General features: G+C 39.2%; 2 protein-coding genes across 11 annotated transcripts in view; one reads left to right on the top strand and one right to left on the bottom strand.

The window, feature by feature from the left end:
- The first annotated feature begins 65 nt into the window (after window positions 1–65).
- LOC119722803 (2-5A-dependent ribonuclease-like) lies at window positions 66–10,186 on the top strand. Of its 4 annotated transcripts, none has more exons than XM_038193151.1 (10): window positions 66–472; window positions 2,840–2,935; window positions 3,571–3,765; window positions 4,723–4,818; window positions 6,765–6,851; window positions 7,140–7,253; window positions 7,824–7,934; window positions 8,048–8,098; window positions 8,514–8,561; window positions 9,621–10,186. In XM_038193151.1, exons 2-10 carry the CDS (start codon window positions 2,900–2,902, stop codon window positions 9,696–9,698), a joined length of 816 nt encoding a protein of 271 aa, XP_038049079.1. In that variant the 5' UTR covers window positions 66–472; window positions 2,840–2,899; the 3' UTR covers window positions 9,699–10,186. The 4 variants fall into 4 exon arrangements, with proteins under 4 accessions (XP_038049079.1, XP_038049080.1, XP_038049081.1 ...); XM_038193152.1 differs by lacking the exon at window positions 66–472 and adding an exon at window positions 1,632–1,778; XM_038193153.1 differs by lacking the exon at window positions 66–472 and adding an exon at window positions 1,875–2,050.
- A 1,442-nt stretch (window positions 10,187–11,628) lies between these two features.
- LOC119722801 (dentin sialophosphoprotein-like) overlaps window positions 11,629–27,425 on the bottom strand; it is a 46,654-nt gene continuing 30,857 nt past the window's right edge. For 3 of the 7 annotated variants that reach the window (XM_038193144.1, XM_038193148.1, XM_038193149.1), the window contains 10 exons: window positions 23,124–25,526; window positions 22,617–22,751; window positions 22,211–22,285; window positions 21,244–22,047; window positions 20,207–20,368; window positions 19,101–19,212; window positions 18,216–18,584; window positions 16,866–16,930; window positions 16,422–16,491; window positions 12,310–15,868 (listed from right to left, as the gene is read on the bottom strand). In XM_038193144.1, coding sequence (XP_038049072.1) covers window positions 15,804–15,868; window positions 16,422–16,491; window positions 16,866–16,930; window positions 18,216–18,584; window positions 19,101–19,212; window positions 20,207–20,368; window positions 21,244–22,047; window positions 22,211–22,285; window positions 22,617–22,751; window positions 23,124–25,526 — 4,260 coding nt within the window. In that variant the 3' untranslated portion in view covers window positions 12,310–15,803. Of the gene's footprint in view, window positions 15,869–16,421; window positions 16,492–16,865; window positions 16,931–18,215; window positions 18,585–19,100; window positions 19,213–20,206; window positions 20,369–21,243; window positions 22,048–22,210; window positions 22,286–22,616; window positions 22,752–23,123; window positions 25,527–27,425 lie in introns of all 7 variants that reach the window. The other 4 variants (XM_038193146.1, XM_038193145.1, XM_038193147.1 and 1 more) reach the window with 3 other exon arrangements.

The raw sequence follows: 27,425 nt of genomic DNA, 5'->3' as shown, positions 1-27,425 counted from the left end.
ACAACGGGTGATACTCAGACTAGCTATAGCTCATGCAATAGGTAGCTCGCAGTTCACCAAGTCTGTCCAAAGCTCCTTTTCAGGTTGACAGCTTAGTCTTTTGTTGGCTCCGATATCAATAGACGTATTTATTGATGTTGTGGCAACTGCGTTGAATCAATACACACCGGCCATAGCCATTTTACAACAGACGAATATTTACCGTGTGTTTTGCCGCAAAGCTATTGTTACCTGTGTGGCACATTACGTGGAGATACACAATGGTTCCTCAGTGGTGCTTGGAAAATGCATCGCACGCTTGTTTGAACAATAATTGCTCGTTGCCCGGCCCCTAAGACAAGTCACGTAGCCCCCCAGCACACAGCTGTGAGTGTAATACATGCGTCAGTAGTTACTCCATCTCGGACGTCAGTCGGAGGACCTTACCAAGCTGGATAAGTGCATCAAGGAGGAAGATTTTTTTCCCTGAAAGGTAATAAACCAATATGTTAGATCTTATGCTAGCTTGCGCATGAAGGCCTTTACACGGACATGTTTATTTCAACTAGAAATAGAATCACACCCAAACGGTGTTGCTATCATCCGTGATTAAATCAGAGGCTACTTTTCATTCTTGGCCACAATAATTTCGCATTCGTAAAGTCGCGTGGACATTGGATGGAAAACCCGGACTGATATTTAGACGCTTCAGGAATTTATTGTGATATACAACATCATCTCTGGAGTCCGTGAGTGTTTTTCGTAAATAATTAGATTTCCATGATACATTTTTCAGCCGGCATGTGGCGAATCAGTAAATGAAATTTTCCTAAATGCCAAGAAGGCTGTTCTTCAATCTACAGGAGAAATTCAATAGCTGACTGCTAAATGTTCCCAAAAGTTTACAGACTTTACATATTGTTTGAAAATCTGTTCTCCAAGTTCCCCATATGATTATTGTTGCCGACCTGACAGCAATTTGTTTTATATCATCATTTTCTTTGCGATTTTTGAGAGGGATCATGGTTAGTAGTATAGTCACATGGAGGTAGGCTTCCTTGCAGATCGCAGTTTCCCCCAAAATTTTGAACTTATAAGTTATATAAAGACTTGTTTTAATCCGAGACTGTGGATTCTATCTTCTACTTGTAGGCCTACTAGATTTTTATAACAAGGTTCACTTCGTATGCACTGAAGCACGTAAGCACTGCACTGTGATATAACGGTAATTTAATTTTGTGGCTTTGTGTTATCTTTATGACGATGAACGATCACGAGTGATACTTTAAAAGCGGATTATCGGTGTGAGGGGGATTTTATGCGCACCCTTATTCAGTTATTAATGGATTAACACCGGACCTGCAGGTGGTCTGCAGGTACTAGGTGTCCGTATCCCAGCCCACAGACGGATGATCAATCCTCAGTCAGTCGTGAGTAATATTCTTAAAGTAAACGAATTTTTTTTTATATAGCTCCATGCAGGTTCTCTTAAAAAAAGATAGCCCCGATCACTCAAGATTTTAGAAAGGTTGGGGAATGGGAATACCGCGAGGTACGTGGTGGAGTTGAGGCAGCAATTGTTTGGTCCTCTCATCGAAGGACTACATCAAGTTTACCGGTAGTACTTAGCGGCGCGCTTGTAAAGCACCTGTGTACACTTGTCATCATACTCATAGGCCTATCAGTACAATGCGAGACTTGACGATTATGGAATGCAATCTAGTACATGTACTATCCCTGCTATTTTAGTATTACGCCTTCGAGATCTATAACTGCAGACATTCAAGCTCATTATACAGGTACTGGTGGGACATCTCCATTATGTCCATGCTGTTTACAAATTACAATGCCAATGGGATTTTTGTTTATGACACTTGTCACGTAGGCCTATACGCGTACGCACGTGCGCAAGTCGCTCTATGGCCTCGGAGCCAAGTAAATGGCCTGCATGTTATAGTGTACAAAGCGGAGTTCATGGAGAAATAAAACACATCGGAGCATGACATAAAATGTGGCAGCGTTTAGATTGATCATGGAGGTGGTTTGACGAGACTATGCATGCATAAACAGGGTGGGTGAATCCAGGTGATGTCTCATAGTTATATTTGTGCATATTTTCCAAAACTGAATTAGGACCTTCTTTAGCCCCATTCTGGTGCCTTTCTAAGTATGCTGGTGGCAGTGTCTTTCTGGCAATAGAATGGGGTGCATTTTTAGTTCCATGCTCAATGGTTTAGTAAATACGCTACTGTATATTGTGGGTCAATTGAATTGAATTGTTGCAGAATGCGGCAGTGCAACATATAATTTCACTGCACATTTCTGGTGTGGCATCTGTCTGTTAAAAAGGTCTAAAGAAGGGCTCAAAATATCCACCCCTGGTCTACCCATTCACTTTTGAAGAGTCTAAATCTCCACCCCAGGACACGATCACCTGCACAAGGTGGTATATTCTTTTCATGGATAAAAGGACCGTGCTATAAATAAATCCTATGCTGTGATCAAAGCTGGTTGTGTACAAAGTCTGTGGAGAGTTGAGTGCATTTCAAAGTATTTTCTAACAAAAATTGGAAATGTTTCTCAGTCCCAGTCTACTCTCAGATTCATGTTGTTTCAATATTTTTGCATTGACTGACCTTCATTTTGATAATATAATAATATGAAAACAAATCTTGAGTCAGGGTGCAACATTTTTTCCTTGGGGGATAATGACTGAAGAATGAGTAAAGATGACCCCTTATTTTGTATATTTTTGTTTCTACAGGTAACTGCTGTCTAGGTCTGGTGTATTCACTGAACAGAGCTTTAATATAGTTTAAAACTTAAATGCTAAAGTGAATTTTCTTTGTCTCCCTACCAGTGACAGCCAGCTAATACTGTGAAATTTGAAAGTGAAAAGTGGCAGCCCTCAAATTGAGCCATGAGCCACTGGAGCTTACGACAGAAGCTGAGGGAGGTAAGACAAGTGCACAAGTCAATTACGTTTTTTTTTCATTTGTTATTTCAATAGTCAGCATTTGTTGGAATCAATTAAAGTCAAAATGCATGTCATATTAATGAATTGAAATAGGTTAAATCTTCTTTTCCAAAACAAGAAGTACTAACAAATGTTGAATTTCAGTTGATTTCACGTCAACCTTTCTTTTGGGAAGGTTAAAGCAAACAAATAAAAATATATAAAAATTAACCAAGATACTATATAAATTAAATATTCACTAAGATTATGAACAGACATTGTAATAAAGATGACCGCTTATAAAGATTAACATTTGACTTTGACAAATGAGATTTCAAATGGAAGATTTGATGTACATGTAAGTAAATGATCACTCATACAACAATATATCCCACCAGACCACCAGCCAAGTTTGAAGCACAAGACTGGACAATATCCATCAATGGTCAATGGGTATTTTTAGCCCTATACCTTTACCGTAATCATATGACCGTATCTTATAACTCAATGACAATTGTCATTGAGTTATAAGATACGGTCAGATGATTACGGTAAAGGTATAGGGCTAAATATACCCATAAAAATTGTTTGTCGACAAACTATTTTTATACTTCCTTGTTCTTTATATTTCCCAGTCGGTCATCGAGGCGGTGAACCGGGGAGACCTATTAGAAGTTGAAGCCCTCCTGAACAAAGGAGCTGATGTGAATGAAAGCGAAGGTGGCTATCTCTCAAAGCGCACACTGCTGATTATGGCAGTGGAGAAGAACTTCTCAGATGTAGCAAGACTCCTTATTAACAGAGGAGCAGATCTTAGTGCTACAGTTATGGTAAGTCTTCAAATTAGAATTATTTCCTAATAAAAGTTACTCTGTTAACTAGTGCATCTTAAAGATAGCGGCGCCATTCAACACCTTGGAATTATTGTGATCTTGCTGTGATCATTTGCGCCATTTTAATTTTTTTGCAATGCCTTTTTCCAGTTGCAACACTTTAAAAATTGTTATTGCTCCTGATGTTTTGGCTGAATATAATCCCCATTCCTCAAATTAAAGCCATTTCAATTTTTGTGCAGTGTCCCGTGTCATGGTTTGGTTGAACCAACAATAGGCAGTAAAATCATCAAAAGGGCCCATAAAAGGATCTATTTGTAAAGCACAAACTGCGCATTTTTTGCTTTCATTGTATTTGAGGTTGGTCATGGTACAATTGTTTTTTTAAATAATTGAAGCCCTGGCCGACTTCATGCAACTGAACACAGATGTGTTTAGCACAGAAAAAAATATTCTTAGCAACAACTATCAAGTGATGTTCCTGCCTGGTTGTGGCTTTTACCACTGTGCAAACTGACTAGGTAAAAGAAGATTTCTAGCTTTTGTTTTGACATCTGTACTTCTTATTATTTATCCATAACTGCTTGGGTGGAAGCAAAATATTAACAGAAGGCTGATAAAGGACCTTGCTCAAAGATGCAACCACAATGATGCTTTCCAAATTTGTTACTGATATGGTGGAATTTTGCATTCGGGAGATCTAATTAAATTCAATATTGGGATTTACAGTGTTTATGAAATTATGTCAGTGAAGGGTAAAATCCAATAATATTGAATTCAAATTTATTTACCGGTAGTTGAAATGTTTTAGCAAAGTAACCCTTTATTTTCAGATTATCTTTTTAATAATCTGAAAATAATTTGCAAAGTAACCCTTTATTAACAGATTATCTTTTTTTTGGAAAAAAAATGTAGTACTTATAGACTCTCTAAATTACACTCCATTGTAAACAGGTGAATAAGCGTGAGTTGACGGTTCTGGATATCCCCAAGGAGAGGGAGATGACATCACTGGTTGCAGTGATTGAGAAAAAGGTGCAAGCTAATCAGGTACAGAAATATCAGAAGGAATGGAAAACTTCAATTTTCATGGTGTAATTCCACTTGCGGGGTTTTACTTTAAAACCTTGGGCCAGCCCACTTAGTTCCTTCCCTATAATTGTGGTCTTTTCCAAGAAATAGAATGCTTTGGCCAGTGAGGAGAATGTACTGAAATTGATCCAAAATTGCCAATAATATAAAAACCCACCCTTGTACAAATGACAAAGAAGGATTTTTAATAACCATGCTCTTTATTCATGTTATTGGAATAAATATAGGCATGCACATAAATATATTGCGAGTAAAATATTTGACGCAATGTTAGGTTGAAAATATGTTTTAGTTTGAGGTGATACTCGTGAAAACTAAATGCAGTCTGGAACTAGGATTGTGTTTTCTGTAACATAGTTAATGTAACGAACTTGATTACTGGTAATTCTTTTTGATGCCATCTTTTTGATTCCATCTAAACCTACCTCACTAGAAAATGTATAAATGGAATCAACTAACAGTGGAACTTCGCTATACCGAACACTACTATACCGAACATTCGGCTATACTCAACATTGTTGTGACAAGTGACAACAGAAGAGTGACAAGTAGCTATTATTTCCTCAAGAAAAAGAAGGGGAAAGCCACTCATTGCTGTAGGAAGTAAGCTCAAAAACTGTGTAATTACATAATTCAATAGTCGGCACGTGTTCAAAGTCGTCTATTAGTAAGTACCAGGGCCGGTGTGCAGGGTGAAGTTCTGGGCACTGTTTATTGGCAAGTGAGTACCGGAGCACCGACACCTTAAAATCGTTTTAGCCGTGTCCGCACTGGACTTTTTTTTTGGAAGGTTTTACCGAGACGATGGTAAAATGAGAAATGGTCAAATGTGACCACTGTCCGCACTTGGACTTTCGACACGGGAAAATTTACCCACACCGCGTGGGAGAAGTAACCGAGCTGTTACAGTGTCAGTATAATGACTCACCGTACACAGAAAACAAATTGCCGATCACATTTTCAGCCGCCGATACGCACAGTAATATTACACACGCCATTTTCATGCACAACATAATCGTTTACACGATATTATTTCATCTTGACACGCTAAATCTTGACGAAAAGGCCTATAATTCTGATGCATTTGTGATGCACGTCGTCGAAGCCTTCCCGCTGTACGATGTTCCGTGCGGCAGCAGTGCCATCAGTATTCGTTGGTTCCCATCGCATGCTTACAGAATCGACTACGGCCTACGTACGGTACCGGACCATGTTGTTCTGTGCATGACTACAGTAGCGTATCAGGACGAATTTGGATCGTAGAAAATAACATACATCGGTGGAGAAAGAGAATTTCCGCAAATTAATTCTCAGAACGTGATCTCTCTTCTCTGTGTATATATTTGTCCGTTGAAATATATATTTTAACGAGATTTTACCGCTCGGACTTGATGATACACCGCAGCGTGTTTCTACAAAATGTTCGGCCACTGCACGTGCAGGTTCGTGCGGTCTCTGTATGCATAACAGGGCGCTCGGGCCGGATGTACGCTTTCCTGAGCCGGTTTTACCGACTCGCACTGTCCGCACTGGACTTATCGTCTCGGGAAAAGTGACCTGGTCAGTTTTCCTGGGCGCGTGGGAAGTTTTCCTGGGCAGCAGTTGGCCAGTAAAAGTAACCGCTGGACTCAGGAAAAGTAACCGAGAGGAAAACGTCCTAGGCTGTCCGCATTGGACTTAAAATGGGAAAAGTACCCATAGTCTCGGTTAGTTTGACCAAAAAAAGTCCAGTGCGGACAGGGCTTTTATCGAACGATCGCTATTACGAACAATTTCTGTGGATCCCGAGATGTTCGTTATAGCGGCGTTCCACTGTACGTGTATAAGATGATTTAGGGCAGTTGGAGATTGAGATAAGTGTTATTTTTGTTTGTTTGATTATACATGTATTTTGTATTTTGCAGAGGTTACTTGCAGCAGTTGAGGAAGGCAACTCAAGCAGTGTCCAAGAAGCAGTGAGGAATGGTGCAAGCATCAACCTGCTCCATAAGGTAGGTATTATTCATTTATTATGTACATTGGCATTCAGTCGGAATATTCAAGAAAAAGTTTTGTATCCTATCTCCACGGAATCCAATAGGAACTGAAAACCAAATCCTGACCCAGAAAAGATTAATCTGGGTCACTATGACGGAAGACAAGGAAGTAACAACTAGGCTAACACTTGACTTTCTCGGGCGTGTTTTTTGGATTCTTCTATTTAATTTAAACAAACTAAAAATAGAATTTTTAAAACTCTGATTTTATTACAATATGTCATTTTCATATTGCTTTTGCAGGAAGGTGATGATTCCCCACAAATGAACCTCCTTTTCCACGCCCTTGGGAAGGGGCATGTAGACGTAGCAAACACGCTAATCCGCGGAGGTATAGATCTACATTTTACTGTCGCTGTAAGTTCACATTAACTTAATTGACTCATGCAGAATGAAATTATTGAACTTTGACAAATATAGTTGAGCTTATTTTAAGATAACAAGAAGGGGTGCTGGTTAGCCAGTGGAAATCATCACCTTCTAGTAATATCATTAAAGCATGTGATACCTACAAAATTGTATCACATTATACATCGAATTTCAGGATTTAGAAAAAGTAAAACGGAAGATCTTCACAATTTCTCTGACAAATAAATGTATTGACTGTAGTTGCTCTTATTTCCAAAAACTTTTACCTCTGTGTTGAATAGTAAAAATTTGGGAGAATGCACAACTGATTCACATTTGGATGTGCAGTTTCCAGACCAGATGACTGAAGATAAAGCATGACACCATGCTGTGCGACTGAACCAAAATAATTATGAACATTTTGCACTCCAGAATTGAAAAAAATTGAATATTTGCCAAATGTAACCATTTCCCTCTAATAAAAAATTGAAATTCTTTTTACCCATTTTTTCTTGAGAGAAGCTACCACTATTGTCATGGCATGGTATGAGGCTAAATTGATTATCAATCCTTGTGCAGTTTTCAGATCAGACAACAGAAGATACAGCAAGAAGCTACGCAGAGCGACTGAACCAAGACGACATAGTCAATTTAATAGACCAGGAAATAAAGAGGCAAGAGGCGACTCCAGTAAGTGAAGTATTCGAATTTTCTGGCACAAAATAGGTTACCTATACCTGGAGTTACCTATAGCTGGAGAATTACATTGAAAATTGAATTATTATTTTTTTTTACTCGTACAGGATGCAAACTCATGCAATGAAAACTCACAAGAACGTCAGGGGCTTGCAAAGGTTCGTCTATAAATGGCACTTTATTTTTATTTTTATCCTCAATTTGCTTCTAACAACTGCCCTATAAAAGAGTGAATGGTACATCTAATTTATTGCAGCTCTCTTTGTGAATAAATTACTATTTTCAGAGAATTGTTTTTTTGGGGGGGGGGGGTGTTCTGATACTGCACGACATAAAAAAAATATTGAAAAATTTAAATAAAAACCCAACAAAATTGCTCGTTGGGGTTTTCTCTTATTTGTGATCTCTGAATTTAATGTCTGAAATTTGATTGGCCATAAATATAATCTGTGTAGGGGTATGAATGTTGGTAAAATTAGTGTGATGAATACTCATGATGGTTCATTGTATCCTTGAAAAAGGCATTCACCTTCAGTTTTCATATTTGTAAGTACCCTTTGTTGTCCATTACAGAGGCAAGGATTTTCAGAACTTGAAGATATAGAAGATATGGATTTTGTGGTGAGTTCAAGTTAGGCATCAAATCATGTGACCATTATGTGACAAGCATCAAATCATGTGGCTATCATGTGACGCATATTTTAGTGATGAGACACCATGGCAATTAATGCAACAGAATTATAGAACACGTTTCATGCATGAAAATCTTCAGTTCATATTTATTCCTATATGAACCACAGGCGACATTTTGACTATACACATCTTTCACCTTCATTAAGAGACTTTTGTTTTGCTAAATAAAATTACTTTAATCAAAATGATTGTGTACAATGAATTTGATGAAAGTTGCAATGTAGGTTAAATTTATATAAATATGTACTTTTAGGCCCAAAACAAAACAGTAAGCGCTATCAGTTTTTGAGCAGTCACAAGTATGTTGAATGCAATTACAAGTTTGTTAAAGGTAGAGTCCATCATTTGTAATTTGTGCATTTTGTTCGTTTGAAGCAACAAAAGAGTTCAAAATCTAATGAAGGATACTGAGCAACTAACCTGATGAAGTTTCAGCTAAGCTTCATCTGTACATTCCGAGAAAAACAGCATTCTAAGATCTCAATTTCAAATCAAAAGTTGCTGAATCATGTTATGAATTGTTTTGAATTGCAACTATACGCGCGACGTCGCGCACTGATCCGACGAATTATAACAACCGCGCGCGCGTGTGCGTCGTTCGAATACTTGTGCGCGCTGCGCTGAATAACAAAACGAACTACTAATTTAAATTTTCCTACGGTGCTTCTTAAGAATCACCGTTGGAAATGCCTTCTTTCGTTGATAACTTCAAAATGACAGCTTCCCAGAAAGAATAATTTCACAGGGAGTTTAGTCTCCTTACTATCTTTCAACCAAGTTAGTTTTTCAACAATAATTACGCCAGTTACTTTTCGGATGGCTGCAAATGATGGACTCTACCTTTAAGACAAACATGGTAATTGGTCAGTAAATGTCTGCTGTCTGATCATAATTTCACTCTATCTCTGCCTTTAAGTAACAGTGTTATAAAGTGAAGGATTGCATTGTTCTAACACTTGATTTGATACTGGGTACTGTCTTCAACAGGAACATCAGGAGAGCAACACCGCAGGACAACGCAAGCAGACACAGAAACGGCCGGGTGCGACTTGTGTCGTCTGCTGAGTGTTATTGCTGAGTCGCCTAGTGTTAATGGTTAACTGTGAGGGTAGTTTCTACATTGTTAAGCTGGAAGCAAGTTTTGAGTGCAAACTTTGGTCAATCATATTTTGACACAGTTCACTTCAACAAATGATGGTTAGACTTCTCTTTCTGGTCGACTGTTTGGAATCATATCTTTAGCACGGTTGCATAACTACATGTAATTCTAAGTCTTAAGCGTTCATTCAAAATTGTATAGACTACTCCGGCGGCAGCCATTTTCTGCGGTGGCGCAAGGCTTGTGCGAGTCGCGCTCAGGTAGGGCGCATGCTCTTCGGGTGCATTCGACCAATAGGAATACTGAAATGTGCGCGTGCCATGTCTTGAAGAACGCATGCAGCATGCGTGTGAGAGTGACACCACCGCAGTAAAAGCTTCTAATTCTGGTCACCGGATTCCACTATACAGATTGAAGAATTGACATGAACATTCTACTACAAAAAGAAAAAAAACACTAATTAATATATTCCTGATGCTTGGAATTTTGCTCACCACTGCAAATTTTACTCAGAAATTGGACACTTTATTACTTTTTTTTCCGATAAGCAGCTCACTGTGTAAATAGTGTATTTAAAATTCACCTTTACGGTGCAATGTCTATTTTTCTGCCTTGCATTTTTCAAGATGTGTACACTTCATCATGTGTGGATGATGGATGAAGCTAGATGTAAGATTGTATCTGGGTACAGTTCCTTGTGTTATACATGTAATGCTTTTTAAACATCAAGTGACCGACTCTCTCCCCCCCCCCCAATCAGGATTTCATTATAAATTCCTTCCCAAAAAATCCACTGATCTCCACAAACATTTTACCTGCAATAGTGCAGCTGTACTTCCATCAAGTTACAAGCTTACAGAGTAAAACCATTACTGTTAAATAACAAAAATAATGTGAAGATTGGGGCACAAGTAATCAAGATTAAAGATTCCGTTGTTGGAGTTTTAATACTTGAAGTAATACAGGTGATATTAATAGTCCCGCAAGAAAGTCCTAATGAAATGGCTTCTGCTTTTTAAATTACTTTGCCTTGGAATCTAATTCACAGCCAACCATGGATTAAGTGGACTCCGACACTTTTCTATTACATTATGCCCGAAAATTGGCTCAGGAAATGATATTTTGTAACTTACATTTATTTATTTTAAAGAAACACAGGAAATCCAAGTTTTCCCTTTACTTCTTGTAAATGCAAAAGACAATCAACCGCAGATAAATTTGTTAAAATAAACATGATCATTTCAGTGTCAGCTGAATATCAATTGTATAAAAAACCATCAGGGTTTCATGCTGCTGCTAGGGGAAAAAAAAACCTAATTTTTTTTCATCAGCTGAGCAGCCAAGTCATGACTGTAGACACCAGGTGAAATCAGTGCATCTCTGGGTTCATAAAAACAAATTTAAATGCAACCAATAATACTAGTTTGTGTGACTGTGTTGAATTAATCAGCATTTTATTAATCACCTATTCAGTCACCTATGTGAATCGTGTGTATATTTTTTGTCTTTTTTTATATGTGTGAACTCTCCGTCCTAGTACATGTACAATGTACATGTAAAAATATACATGTATTCACTATATTTGTGTGCTTTTTTTACTCCGAGAACTTCTATTTCAGAATAACGGTATTTTGAACTATTCCATCTTGTGTGAAATCAGAATTTGTGTTTGCAGAAAGGTTTATGCAAGTTTATTTAGGTTATGTAGTTATATTTGTATGAAATAGCACAATAAATGCCAATCATTCAAGCAAACCGAGTTTTGACCGAGACAATTTCATTTGAGTGTACATGTACTGTAATTTTATCGTATATAATCTTGACTTCGACTCAACCACTCCAGAACATGTCAAAACACAAGAACATTTTAGTATTACTCCGATCATTTTCCTTTTTATTCCCTTTCATCCATATTCTTATTGCATTTCACGTTTAAATCCAATGTCTGTGCAAATGCAAATTTTTCAGATGCAAATTTTTTTCACAATATACATGGAATAAAATAACTTGCTCCTCTGGATTTCTAGTCAACTACACTAAAGCTTCTTAACATTCTACACGTCTTCTCTATACTAAACAGACCTTGTAGCAGCCATCTTAGTAGGCAATTCCTTTGTTTTGCCGGGATATATGCACAAGTGAATCGATGCCCTCTAAGATGGCTGCTATGCGTAATATCTATTCTTCCTCTGTTTGTTTTTGTGTTACATAACCCAGTGTAAAGCCTCTTATCGTTCGGCTTATAATCTTCGGTCCTGATATGGTTACTACAAATGTAATCTGAATCTACACTCAACAATTGCAGCTCATCAGCTTTTTTATTTAGATGTGGTGGACACATCAGGAGAGAGCAATTTTCAGTGGACAAAGTCTTGTGTATTTTAGAAACCAAATTTACTCGCTGCAAATAGCGCCCTCCTATTCCGTCGGCCAATTATCTAAAAAAGGCTCATGTGCTGTACACACATTAATCAGCATTATCAAGTCTTTGAGTCCCTCATTATTCATATTTTGTCAAAATACAAGTTGCTAAAATTCACATATGGCACGTTTGAGTTTCTTTTTTTCAGTGACACGTTTTGGAAGGCTCTTAACACTTCTGTCTTTAGTTATTTATTTGTGTGTTTAATTCCAACAAACAACTTGTTATTGGACAGAAATGTAAATACAAATGTATACATAACTCTCATTGTCAAATAAGATGAACTTGAACACTACTTGAAAATGACTTGATGTCAACCCAACTGGCACTGTCACTATACAAAAGTAAACTCCACACATTGCAAGACTTTACTCACTTCTCTCTTGACAATCTTACTATCAAAATTAATCTGAGGCATAACTCTTGATAAAATTAAACACAGGTGGCAAACAAACAACTATAATTGACTGGGAAAAAATGTCTTAATGTTTTTTTAATTTCGTAGGAAACAGCAATTCAATAATTACTCACATTTGTTGACAGCTGCCTTAGAATGCATGTACATGTTCATGTTACTGTAGCTTCAATTTGAACACAAACAAAATTGAGTTTAAATCTAAAGGACAAGTGGTGTTTAGTGTGATTTAAAGTAAATACATTCAAGTCGAGAAACCTATTGTAAAAATCTGCACATTACATATTTGAATCTTTCGGCCTCATAAATGATCAATACTAGATTGATTGACTCAGTACTAGGTTCAAAGATTAACTAACTGAATTGACCAATTTATTTCATTTTATAAGATTCAATTAACGACTTTACACTTATTGAGTTGTACATTTAAAAGAAATTTCACTAAAAAGAATCAATGGTTTTTCAAGTCGATCCCAAAATTTAAAAATACATTCATTTAAAAAAAAAATTCACGGCATAATTACAGATTTGATTTCAGGACATATCAAAACCCAATCGTAGAAATTCAACTTCTAATAAATATTTTTGAGAAAGAAAACAGTAAAATGTTTTAGTGACTGCAACCACATTTATGTTTCAATTTTGATAGCGCCTTATTTTGAACAGAAACTACAGAAAGACCCTTTATCTGTTACTTGAAATACAAAGCTTCAATTCAATGCCCATCTCGTCCTAGCTACTGAATTTCTGAAGGGAAAATAATCGTAAAATAAAATATTTTTTAAACGTTTCCGTATACATAAACAGTTTTCAAGTACTTCTAGATTTCCCTCATTTGGTCTTGAAAGCTTTTCTTTTTGTCAATAAAAACCTTGTTAATGTTCTTTAATGAATGTTTCCACACTGGTTCCTGTAACTCTATAAATAAATACTATACACAGTAACATCTATTTTTACACTGAAATATATACTGTAGTCTAAATATAGCACTGATACTGCTATGTAAGATAGCTTGCATTAAATGGTTATATATGTAGAATATAATTGTAATCTATTAAAAAGGTTCAGAATAGTTAGGTTATTAAGATATTGGCAAGGAGAATTTTCTTTTTACAATTTTTGTTTTTATCATTCTATGAGTTTGGTGGGTGACAACAAGATGAAAATAAAAATGTAAATCAAAATCAGATATTAATTTACTTTCAACTGACAATGGTGATTATCATTTTTTTTTACCGTTTAATATAAAAAGACATCTTTTTTTAAAGATCACAGTGATTACTTTTTTTATCAATACAAACACGTCATACGACATTTTTTTAAACTATTAATTTTCCAACTTATTGGCAAAACATTTTACGCTGTAAATTGGCAAACTTAAACTCTAAGGAACTTCACAGTGAAATTAATTTGCACTTGCTCTTATGAACTGGACTATAGGCTGCTTTTTTGTTGTTGTTGACATTACACCATATTTTGCATTGTGTTAAAGAGCGTAACTGCTTTAAATAAGTGTATATACACATGTATACACATATATGAGTAAACATTACAACAGCATGTAATTAACACTATGAAATTCCTCTTTTTGACAAATTCCAATAATTTACAAAACACCCTCTCATTTGCACATATCCATAATCATTATGCATGATAAAAATAAATTTGACTAGTAACAAACTGGGAAAAAAGAAATTGCATGAGTGTGTACTACTGCAAACCAAAAAACAAATAGATTTGCATAACTGAGTAAAATAAACGTGCTCAAATAAATTGAAAATTGAAATACAAAGTATGAAATACGTTTACAAAATAAATGCATGCGTGATACTTATGCATAAAGACCAATCACTGGAGGGAATGTACATTTGCAAAGTAATGTGGAACTAGAACTTGTTTTTAGTTTTAAAATTTGCTGTATTGAGAGTTTCACAAATCAAATACGGCAAGTGCCTTATACACCAGTACAAACATTTTTACAATGATGCAGCTAAAAACATGTCATGCAAATTTTTACTTTCACCAAACTTATCATGCATGAAAGACTTTTAAAGAACATATTTTTTTTTAACTCCATATTAAATATACTTGCATTACTTGTATGTATATGTACAGGTGGTGGCTTTCGAATGTTTATTTATTTACCTGAAATATATGTGAATCTTGTACAGCTGGAATGTTTTATAGAGTTGTATGGCAATTAGGTAACATTACATGTAACATGTATATAGTTTCTGAAGAGGTCAAATTTCACAGTCGTTTGGAACAGACAGCGTTAAACAAGTATGGCAAAGAACTGTGGTAAAATTTGATTCGGACAAACTTTCATAAAAATGCATGCAAGGTGACGATAGTTTGATTTGCTTGGTCATCTATTCAGGATCAGCCCACGGAGGTCCATCACATCACTGGTTACCATATTGCAGGGTGCCAGGACCATGAGTTTTAGTGATGATGTTCAAACTTAAATTGACTAGGCATTGTCTGCACTACGACATCAGCATGCAAGGTGCAGCTAGGTACCCCCATCACAAGTCAACCAAATGGTCAGGCTTGCTTAAAAATGAGTTTCTTATTTTCCACAGTGCTTCATTCTGTGCATTACCCGATGTCAACAATGTCGTGAAGGAACCTCCACAAATGCGAACACCACTTTCAGACGTAGATCTGGTCATGGTCGATCCCATGCTTTCGTTGATGCATCCTGCTACTGACAGAAGCTCCCTGCAATGCACATACAACTGCGTTCCCGACTCGTTTCTGGCTTTTCTGTAGCCAGAAACAAATTCTTTTGTCAAGAATTAAATTGTCAAGTTTATATAGAACATTTCCGCAGCACTTAATGTTGCTTGCAGTCAGCACCTCCAATGAACTCAAAATAGAGTTCCTTCTTCTAATTCTTTCGGTGATGTCCAAGGGGCCAATCTAACAACTCGGCTTGACCATAGAAGTTTCGGACAAATCACTTTGCACCAAACTTCAAATTTTGTGACACTGCGCCCTCTGGAGTTTGTGCACACAGACGACACAGTTAGTGTGCGCAGGTATCTCCCAGATACTTTGCTACAGTGTATCTATATAACCTTCAATTCATGGTAATGTTTATCCCTGTCACTGTGCGCATCTTGGTGATACATTTTTGAAATGCCCTTTTGTGTTTCAAATATCTTACAAGTCAGCAGCAGGTAGACTCCAGTTGATGTGTGGCTCTCCCGTGATTGCAGGATATGTCTATTACACCTGCAAAATCTCCTCAATTTCATTTACTGGAATGGATACGCTCACTTCTGGCTGTCCATCTGACAAAGAAAAAAGAAAATAAAACACAGGGGAAGCAGTTAGTAGGAAAGCATAGAAAGAAAAGTGAGCTAGATATGTAATCAAGTCAATCACAAGCCCATGACAAGCCAATCACAAGCCCATGACAAGCCAATCACAATTCAGTCACAAGCCCATCACAAGGCAATCACAAGCCCATGACAAGCTAATCACAATTCAGTCACAGGCCCATCACAAGGCAGTCACAAGCCCACCACAAGTCAATCACAAATCAATTACAAGCCCATCACAAGGCAATCACAAGCCTGTCACAAGCCAGTCATAAGCCCATCAAGCCCATCACAAGTCAATCACAAGCCTATCACAAGCTAATCACGTGTCAACCCATCTCAAGTGAAGTCACAATCTATTAAACTGAATTATGACAAAGGCATTCCTTTGCTATTGTTCGTTCCTTGTAACTAGTGACCTGACATGTCACTTGACTTGTGATTGCCTTGTGATGGGCTTGTGATTGATTTGTAATTGACTTGATTACAACCCGAGTGAAAATCAAGAGAATTCATGTCTTACCAGGAGTTGCGACTGGTTCATCTGGGTAGTCCAGGGACAATTCAAGGGTGGATATGTGCCGTTCGTTCCCCTAATAGAAGACAGGTACAGGTATATATAAGAGACTTAAGGTTTGTTAACATTGATGAATGCAACATAATTAACTATTGAATTTCATATGCTAATAGTTAACTGTTCACATTGCATATTTCAGAAGTTCATGTATGACAATCGGATGTACACCATAACAAAATAATAGATAACAACACACTGATTGTTTTCTGTTGTACACGTGATACAGTGAATGGCTCCTTAAGCCTTGCTTTAGCTATAATTTGCCACCCTTGAGACAAAACACCATGGACCAATCACATCAGGGAATAGTAGAGTGTAACCTGGTTATGCTGACCAATGAAACGATGACCAGATTAATGTAAAACAAAATTCCCTACCACTTCTGCTTACCTCCGAGTTCAACTCATTGCTATGGTGACCATTAGCGACATCTTCATCCAGTTTGAGTTTTTTCTCTGCCAAAAAATGAAAACACAAAGTATTGACAACAGTGTCTTGTTTCATTACAAGACAGCAGAGGTGAAATTGCCTATTGCACATGTTTTTTTTATCAAGTTTATTTTAGTTATCAAGGGTAAGAAAACTCCATTTGAAAATTGAAATGCAAGGGGAAAATAATGCAATGTCACACATGAGCAAAAGGCATATTTTTTTTACACGGGAGAAGCTGAACTTCTTTAAGAGGATCATGTGTTAATAATTTTCTTTTATCTCAAAAGTACATTTTTAAGGCTTAAATATGGGTGCAAATGATTTCTTGCAGTGCTGGAGGCTTCTACCCAAAATGAGTTATTCCATCTCATTCCCCCATTCCAAATGGTGTTATTTCTTAGTAAACATCATGCTGATACATCCAAGGCATTAATTACCACTAATTATACCAAATGGGATTAGTAATAACAAACATGAGCACGCTACTGTTGCCACTTTGCTGTGGATGGAAAGTACACACACTGCACCAATAATCATTGGTGCAGCAAACTCCTGTGGTTTTCAAATGAATGAAAATTATGTCCTGTATGTAGAGTAGACACAGAAATGGTTCATCAGATACACAAAACGGGCATAAAAGCTCAGCCGTATTTAGTGCAAACTGCTGGATTGGTTCTTGTTGAGTAGTGTGATCCATTGTCATGGATCTTACATGTACGTAATATGTCAATGACAAGTTTGATCAAATAAAGTATTATGTTGTATTAGCAAGTGCATGGAGTCAACGAAATGAACGGCCAAGTCTAGTAGATTATTTGGGGACTAACTTCTAAAAATGTTTTTCAACAGCAATGTGTGCAATGTATGAATCGTACCACACTAAGGAGGGGGGGGGGGACAGCAAGGTAAAGTTTAATACGAGCATTAATCTCTATGGATGGCTGGTCCTTGATCAAACTTCTCATACATGTAGATTCTTTTGTTGTCTTTATTTTTATAGAAACTGAACATGAAAGGGATGAGTGGATACCTGTAAAAGAAACGGACAAGTTAATTATGATGATACGGTGCAAATGAGATGCAAACAGCCCTTAAACTGGAACAAAAGTTTAGTGCAAACCTGTTAGTAATTTTGGGTAATCTATGTAAAGACGTGATACAAAACTGCTCCACGAGCATCTACTCTTGACGGGATGATTTTGTTGACTGGATGATTTTGATCAGCTACTTGAGGATGAGGTGCCTTGCGAATATGCGCGTGCTCAGTGAGTAAAACCTTTCCCCCAGACCACATTCAACCCATGTCACCTCCGGCATGCTTCAGTCTGGGTTTATTACGGTGGAAGCGGAAATCAGGCCAGAGACTATCATCGTCGCCTTCCTGGAGATATCGGACGATGACAGCGTTGATCGGTCGCAGTTCAAGCGAGACCGCGCAACGCTCCACGCCAAACGGCTCCGTCTGTCCGCCGTTCACTGCCACGCCCTCATCGCTCGTTATCCCCATCTCAAGCTCAACCTCCTCCCTCTCAACCTCCATCCCATCCTTGTTGTTATTGTACTCAGGGTTCGGCTGGGATACCTCCATGACAAAATCTTCGGGGCTATCGACTCGTTCGCGTGGGATCTGAATTTGCACCGAGGACCCGTAGCGGTAAGCATACGGGTTGTACCTCTCTGTTCAAAGAAATAATCAAAGCATGCAAACACACAAAAACAAAAATAAACATAACTAAACCAACAACAAAAGATACAAGCTCAATATCTGTAATGTACAGGAAAACAAGAACTGAACAAGATTACACATATATATACAATAATAAAAAATACAATGCATGCTGACCAAAGAAAAACCCTGCATGTAAGGTGGCTTCAAAAATCATATTGGAATAACAAAAATTAACTCTTATGTTATTTTGCAAGGAGCCTTTACGAATTCTTCCCAAATCCACCAGTAAAGAAAACCCGGCACTTTTTTGTACTTAAACGCTGTACCTTCCTCAATCCTGCAAAGTCCTCTTACATTGTAAGATGTCCTATTGGGTTTGAAGGATGGGAGAGGCTTTTGTTTAACCACATGACAGACAATGTTCACATCTTCATAAACTCAATACTTGAATACATGTGGAAAATGTTAATGGTGGCACAATGCAAAGGAATATCTCAAGATTTACAGTTCAAAGTTCTCTTTACCTGGGCTTGCGAGGTCACACATTGCCACTGAGACTGTACTGAACTGACTGATGTCCATTGTTGATTCTCTGGAGCGTTGCAAGGCTTCTATCTGTGCCTCTACTGCCCTGACCTAAACATGGTGGGAATAAACCAAAATGCATGATAAGGGCTGCGTTTGTTTAAATAACACATGTAATAAGTGCAACAGAAAAATACATAATATATGCCTAAATTCCTCTATTCCCTTTAAATTCAGCATTCAATCCAAGTTTCTTAATATTTTTACAGCTCTGGTTCCTGATTTTACATTTCTTTCATTTCCATTCATTCATTTTCTTGCCAATTTTTTTGCACTTTCTTTGTTTTCCTTTTCATTGCCCTACACATCCTTTCTCCATTCATCACTGAGACTTTCCACTGAAAGCCTCATCTTCTCAACAATTCATGAACCCAAACCTCTTGGCTCATCCAACTTTATTCTCCAGGGACAAAATCCATACACTCGTAAAACAACCACCACAACTTTGCTATTAAACAGCAGATCGTTAACACACATGAACCAGTTCGCGTCGGATTGGGTGTGCATGCGCAAAGGTTTTGTGGTATTCGGAACGTATGAAGGATAAACACGCAACGAGGGAGGCCAGAAATATCTGTGTCCTTCCCGCTCGCAACAAGCGAGGCTGGAAATATCTGTGTGCTACCCGCAGATGACGGCCTGAACCCATCTGGCATCAAGGTTTACGAAAACCAATACTGCACCTCAGTCCGGTCAATGTCAAAATAATCCCGGCACGAACTGGTTAAAGGGCACACTGTAAAAAAGACAGGTGGGAAAATCCCAGTAGGGATTGGGAAAAAGGAACACAATTCCCCCTACAATCCTTTATGACTTGGAAGATGACCTACTGAACAGAGACACTTATAGATTGAGTGTTCAGGAAGAGGACGGTTTAAATCCTGTTTCAGATGACTTCTCACAATGATAACTGTGAAAAACACTGATGCAGGGGTATGAGAACAAGTAGATGTACTAAATGTACACATTGATAGGATAAACATGTACGTGGATACCAAACTTTCAATGGGAACACAAGAGGACTGTTTTTGAAGCTTTGTGTTACCTGATTCTCACTCTGCGCAACTTGAGCCATAGTCAAGGCAATCTTATCTTCCAAATCCACAATGTTCTCCTCGGGCGAGGTCCTATCAACCTGACTGACCCGTTCCTGAAGTTGCTGCAACCGCTCCTCCAAGGTGAAGACCTTACCAGCAGACAGGTAAACCTGTCCACCAATCAGTGCGGGCGAAGGAGGTCGGGTGAGAAACAGTCAACGAATGAAAATGCAGTACTGTGGAAAAGTTCTTAATTCAACCAATCAGCTGATTTGGAAACTATAGCTGGAACTGGTACTAAACACTATAGACAGATACAATGCATCACATGCATAACTTTTGAGTACCTTTTAATCACTCGTAAGTAAAAGAATTAAATATGACACAACAATGTAAAGAAAAGCACAGACTCTACACACAGCCATGCACATTACTGTATCATTTATTAAACAAGCGATCCAGTATCAAGATGGGGAAAATAGAAGTACTGAAATCATGCAAACTAAAAACTGTTATTTTTTACAACATACATGTTATATCTACATAACTTGATAAAAATAACAAAAATTGTTCTTGTAGTTTTTTCGTCTCATTTTTTTGAAGTTGTTTTCCATGGGGTAAAATCTCTCAAGCAGGTTAACATCTATCTTTTGAGATAACTGCAATTGCACAAACAACACACACATCCAGCTATGAAGCATAATCACACTGGAAAATAAATAAACATGCAAACAATTTGTAACAAAAGCCACATATCTGAAACAGAATGCAAAATTGAAAAAAAAAAACCACTTCTACAAAACAAAAAAATTTACCACTTTGAAATCTTGCGTGCACGTCACAAATAAAAGCAGGGATGCTCTACACGTACATATAGAAGTCACGTTTATTTATACAGCTCCATGACGTGAGTCACAGGTGTGTGCACTGTTGGGTTGAAATATAACGGCTTGCTCCTTTCACATGCATGGACTGAATTTAAAAGGTAGGTACGTACTGAGGTACACTCATACATGTACACACATATGCAGACAGTGGCATTTACCTTCTCCTCCAAGTCTGCCATCTGATTGTACAACAATGAATCAATCTCTTGCTCCCTCGTGGGGGATGCATTGTAACCACTGGACTTTCTCAACTTCCTCTCCTTCCGCCTCCTCCTCTCAGCTGCTTTGTCCTTGTCGAAACTTCCCTCGAGGTCAAAGGCCAAGTCACTGCAACTGTCAACAGAAAGACTACGGGGTGATGTCTGTTTGCAAGCCGCCTCATCCAGCATTGTGCTGTCGCCATTTTTAAATGGGCTACCGGCGGCGCTGATGCCGTTTCCGTTTCTGACGTTTTCTTCCATCTCGCACATCAGCGTGGCTATGGGTGGTGAATCCTGACCAGGGTGCAGGTGCAGAAATGCAACACCATGGAGGGTTGGATTTCTGGACTTCTCAGGCTTGGGAGGCACCGTTTGGGACTCCAAGCCCCCATCAAATTGCTGACCAGGGTTCTGGGAGTGGCAGGGATTTCTTGTCAGTGCATCGTCAAGAGTCAGTGAACTGGGACGGCTTCCGTCAGTGGATGAGCAAGCACACATCTCTTCTTCCTCGGAGCTTCCCCGACTAAGACTCTGCGAGTCTCGTAGTCCAACTTCTTGTTCTCCAGTCTCTCCAGGAGTTTTTTCTCCGCAGGTCTCCTGCCCTAATCCCTCACTGACAGTGTTCTTGGTCCGAGAGCTGGCATCAGTCTGAGGTGTCGGGGAGGCAAGACTCGCACTGTGGGATTCCATGGCATCTTCTGTCGTACCAAGGAGTTTCAGAGCAGTTGCAGTGATCATGCGCACAGCTGTTGCTGAGTTGGTCTGACAAATCAACAAACAGATACAAAAACAGAGATTAAGATATCTCTTCTATCACGAAAAATGATTTTATTCAAAAGCAAAATATACCTAAGTATCACTTCCAACAGAACATGCCGAAAAAGTGGACCCAATTCCCTATTGTCATCTCAAAGGTTTCACTCACTTCTGATGGAGCGTTGTCTGTATGTGAGCTGGCAAGCTGTTTCTCCAGCAACTGCATATCTTCCACAACTTGCTCCTGTAAAAAAGGACAAGAGTTTTTTCTGTTACTGTGACCTCACTTGTGCTGCGAAGTGTGAATTGTCTAGTGTCTGATTTGTGATTGATTTGTGATTGACTAGTGAGTAACTTGTGATTGGCTTGTTACTGACTAGGATTCAAGTTGTGATTCACTTGTGATTGGCTTATGATCGAGTTGCCATTGGCTTGTAAGTTTACTTGAAAATCACTTGTGATTAACTTGTGATTGGCTTGTAATTGGCTTATAATTGGCTTGTGATTGACTTGTAATTGGCTTGTAATTGGCTTGTGATTGACTTGTTTACAACTCTGAATACTGAAGCATCTACCTGTGGGCCAACCACAGAGTCTTCGTTCTCACTGCTACTGCTTCCATACAACGATGATGACTCCCCAATGACTGTCCTCTCTAAACTGTCCAAAACATCCTCCAGTTCCTCTACTTGAGTCTGAATGTTGGACATCTGTTGGATAACAAAACAAACCCCTCAGACAAATTAGACCTTATCAGGGGAAAAAAGGTTACAGAACCAACAAGTCAGCACAGAGCTAGACACGCCAATAAAATCCAAGTGGAGTGGACTGGAGGATGAGGGATCGGCAAATTAAAGTCTCCAGATGGAGTGATTTGGAGGGTGCTCAGTTGCTTCTCAGATTACATGCGTTTGAAGTGTGTGGCAGCTTCCCCCTTTGGTAGTGTCAACATGGTCAAGCCAATAAACATAGAGCATTCTCTTTAAATGAATAAAGAAGCATTTTGGATGGTTAATTAAAGTAATGCAAGGATTAAGCACTTTGTTAAAAAATAAGGGTTTTCCCCCAGGTTTTGGATATACCTTATGAGCCGATGTTAGAACCTCCTCAGCAGACTGTAGCATCTCCTCCTGAGTGATGGACACCTTCTTGCTCAGGTTGGCAAGCTCTTGAATGTCCTTTCTCAAGGAAGCCATCCTTTTTGGGGTGGTCAGTGGGGAACCTCCCGGTGAGAGTTGGGTCGGCGGAGTAGAGGGAGAGAGCCGCAGTAGAGATTCCAGGGAATGAAGCTGTGAAGGGGATGTGAGAGGTGACGCCTGGTTTGGCATAGCACGGGGTGAGAGTTGCGGGGACTGAAGCTCCTTAGAAGTTTTCTGACTAGTCTGACTGTCTGAGGAAGAAGCACTGCCAAGAAATTTACCTTGAATTGTACTTCGGTCAGGATGACATCCAACTGTCTGTTCATCTTTCTTAGCATTCCCTGAACTAATTAAAGTGTTTTCTCCTTGAGTAGAAGATTGTAATGAAGCAATGGTTTCCTGGATGTTCCTTTCCTTGCCTCCGTAGTCCAAGGAGGTAGGCTTGGGTTGACTAAGACTTAGCCTACTCTGTAAACCACTGCTCTGCTCTGTTGGGGAGTAGTGGAGTGGCTTGTCCGGGGAGCATTGCTCTTCCCTGCTGCTATCCTCCGAGGACATTCCAGCCAACTGCTGGCTGTCTCTGCGAGACTCTGGTGTGGTAGGGCCTGAAGACTGGGATGTGCTCTTTGGCATTGTGTCCTCTGTTGTGGTGGACTCTATTGAGAGTTGTCTGGACTGGCTGGGGTCCTCCTCATAAGAGGACTTAGGAGAGAGATGAGCTGCTCGGACCAGTTTTGCACCTGACCTGCTGGTCTTAGATGCTACTTGGTTGGACGGCTCACTGTCATTGCTGTCAGACTCGCGTGAGAACTGCCGGAAGTCTCGGTGACTATGATGCCAGTGGTAGCTGCCCTCTGCTTCAAAGACTTCCACCACCAGAGGGAGCGAGTCATAACGAATAAAGCGATTGGACGGTGACCTCTCATGATGCTTGCCATGATGATGGGACTCTTTGGTACACTTCATGGCAGGTTCCCCATCTCTCCGATGGCTTTTACTCCCATTGGACTTACTCCTACCATCCCCTGATCTCCCCGACAAAATGAAATCATCATTAGATTTTGACCTCTTGTAGGGATTTTTACCCCTGGCTGTAGAATCGTGAACATGTGACCTGCTAGAATGGTGGTGGTGACTTTTTGTACACTTGAAATGCTTCTCCTCACTCTCTGCTTGTTTCTTAGGTTCAACTTTTAAGGAGTCCTGACACCTTTCCTCCTTCTGTTGTGCTTCCAATACTAGAGTGTCTACAGAGACATTTTTTGCCAGTTCTGAGTCTTCCTCCTCCTCAGCAAGTAACGGCTGGATCTCTTCAGCAATCTTCATCCTCTGGCTAAGACTTCCAATCTCATCCTGTTTGGAATCCTCGTTGGAGGATGCTAGGCTTGTTTCCTCCGTCAGTGATGGGCTCGCATCCTGCACATCCAAGATCTCTCCTGCATCTTGGTTGAGGTCCTCAGCATCCTCACTAATCTCTGACAGAGAGAGGTGCGTCAGCTGATGTAAAAACTCTTCCATGGTCAGATCCCCAACTTTGCCATCCAGGTCATCCTCATCATCTGTCTTCAGGGTCTCCTCGCTGGAGCTTCGAGACAAGGTCAACTGCTCGATTTCAATTCCAACATAGTTCACACCATCATCATTGTCCTCATTCACACTTTGGTTTTCGACAAGAGTGCTGCTGCTGGACACATATTCATCAGTGACTTCTGGAGTGTTGGTGTCGCTATGGATCGAGTTATAGTGGGTTTCCAAGCTATCTAAAGTGTCATTAGCATCTAGACTTGGTAGGCTCATGCTTGTGAAACTATCCACTGAATCTGATTTAAAGTTCTGTAGGGGACTCCCTAGCTTAGCTGCTGGGTCTCTCACTTGAGACCCATCAGTGGAATCAGTTCCTGAGGAGGTGCTTTGTGAGACCTCCCAGCCACCATCTTGGGTGAGACACAAGGGCATGTGGATTCCCGAATCCCAGTCGTGAGGCGATATGGAGCTAGAGGAGTCTGCCCGTGCCCGTTTATCATCATCGCCAAGGGAGAGTCTATCAATGCTACCTCTATCCTTCAACGGACTAGCACTTCTTGCTAAGTTGTTGCCATTGCTATCAGAATACTTATCAACTATCTCAGGGGAAGACAGGACCTCTTCGATGGGGGAAAGAACATGGTATGCTGCCCCAGCTGATACCAGGGAGGTATCCTTGGATTTGGCTGGTGGTGGTATTTCCCCAAAGTGGACCTTTCGGTTGGAGTCTTGAGCTTTGCTGAGAGGCTCTCCATCTGGATCCAAAATGACAACCTCTGGGCCAGAGTGCCGACGTGCAGGCTTCTTCTCTAATCGTCTACCCTAGAGAGAACAAAATATTTATCGAAAATTAGTCTTAAAAATTGTAATTTAACAATGCACTTCAATATCCCACAACACATGCATGCAAAATTAAACAAAATAAAAGTTAAAACATAAATACATGTACAAGGGCAAAGCAACACTGTCGATACTTAACAATCATGCAAGAAGCATTCTTGATCTCCTTATTTCAGAAGTCATTATGCAAATTACTATGAGGGAAGGATGTACAGTTTTGACTACATGTATTCCTAAAATGTTATCAGTTCCTACCTATAGCAGAAGCCTGAATTACAATTAGATGGTTACTCAAGTAAATTTGGGATCATATTTCCCTACTAATGAAAACAAAAGATTTGAATTCTGAATTGTAGAAACTGCCACAATACAAGGAAAGAGCTCCTATGACTAAATACATCTTACTTTACCATCTTAACAGCAAGTAATTTTTTTTCATAGGGTCTTTCCGTATCTCACATCCCCCTTTAATTTGGCACGGTTCAATTTTGACAACAAGGCAAAGCGCGAGCCGAAAGTGTTCTTGGTTGTATCTAGTTATGCCTCCTCCATCTCAGCAAGGCGGGCATGGATCAATACAGTCCTAAAGTGTTTCCAATTTTGTCCCCTGGCCGGATGCAGCCAGAGCATTCTAGTCACACTTCCTGTACTGACAAAGCTAATGCTGGCAACTTCATCTGAGCCGAGCCTCTGCAAATGACATTCCAAATTCATGAGGGTTTGGCGTCGACAGGATGGGCACATACACTGTAAATCCTTGTAGGATGTCTTCAGCCCTGCTAGTGTCTTAAATTATGAGGCTCTTATGGTTCAAAGTACATACGTCAACATCAATCTTGTCAAGCAAACAAGATGCAATGAGCAAACTTTGCAATTATCAAAAAACAATCTCCTCAAATTGTCATCCCTGAGCTAGAATTAAGGATTCTTCACTTTTAATGTGAAGTGACTAGTCTGATCAATTTCCGGTCGTTGAGAATTTATGCCGTTTCCGATGACATTTGCTCTAGCTTGTTAGTTATCACTTCATCTGTTTCCAGCAATTCCTTCCAATTCATGATCTCATCAATTCTTTGTTTTCTCACGTGCTGACCTGTTTTTCATTTTCTTTTAAATTCTGACGTCAAGGCTTTTTCCCCACAAGCAATTTTCATCCAAAGTACTTCATGTTCAATTTCACTGCTATTTCATAGAAATTTAATCTGTTTTATTCCACTCTCTGATATCCTAATCTTTGCACAATTTTTAATCACAAGAAATGACAAAAAAAGATTCGGTGTAGGATCTAGGAAATTGTCCTAATTATCAGGAGTACCACACATTAAACATTTTTCTGCATACGCAAAATCAACTGATAGATATTGCACGACTGTTTGATTTATACACAAATCTCAGATGAGATACAGTGGAACGCCGCTATACCGAACATTCGGCTATACCGAATATCATCCTTGGCTCCCGGTTTTAATGTACAAAACGTACCGAACATTGTTGTTGGAAAAAAGTCAACAGATTAACAAAAAAACCAACGGGTTGTATTCAACACTATTTGGGCCATGTTTAATTCCCGAACACCAAACCACCCATGGTTACATCGTGTTGAAGAGCAATAGATGGCTATTATTTCCCTAAGGAATAAAAGAGAAAACCACCCATTGCTAAAGTGTCGTGAGGACACCCCCGTGCGGCCGCGGGATGTGAGAAATGCCAATTCACTATTGGTCAAAAGAGGGTACCGGTTCAAAATCGCTATACCGGACGATCGTTATTACGAACACTTTCTGTGGATCCCGCGATGTTCATTATAGCGGCGTTCCATTGTAGTGCTTAGCTTCAAAGCTTGCAAGATGGATGACCTCTAATGGGGCATAAATTACATGG

The sequence above is a fragment of the Patiria miniata genome, unplaced genomic scaffold, assembly GCF_015706575.1.
Source record: "Patiria miniata isolate m_02_andy unplaced genomic scaffold, ASM1570657v1 HiC_scaffold_16, whole genome shotgun sequence".
Classification (NCBI taxonomy): Eukaryota; Metazoa; Echinodermata; class Asteroidea; order Valvatida; family Asterinidae; genus Patiria; species Patiria miniata.
The sequence above is the reverse complement of the archived record's forward strand: the minus strand, read 5'-3'. Positions and strand labels throughout refer to the sequence as shown.

Bases quoted from the DNA above. Each gene is read 5' to 3' on its own strand.
- LOC119722803 (XM_038193151.1), top strand. From the start codon at position 2,900: ATGAGCCACTGGAGCTTACGACAGAAGCTGAGGGAG. The intron at 4,819-6,764 runs GTACAGAAATAT...TGTATTTTGCAG, and splicing joins AAAAGGTGCAAGCTAATCAG to AGGTTACTTGCAGCAGTTGA. The intron at 6,852-7,139 runs GTAGGTATTATT...TTGCTTTTGCAG, and splicing joins GCATCAACCTGCTCCATAAG to GAAGGTGATGATTCCCCACA.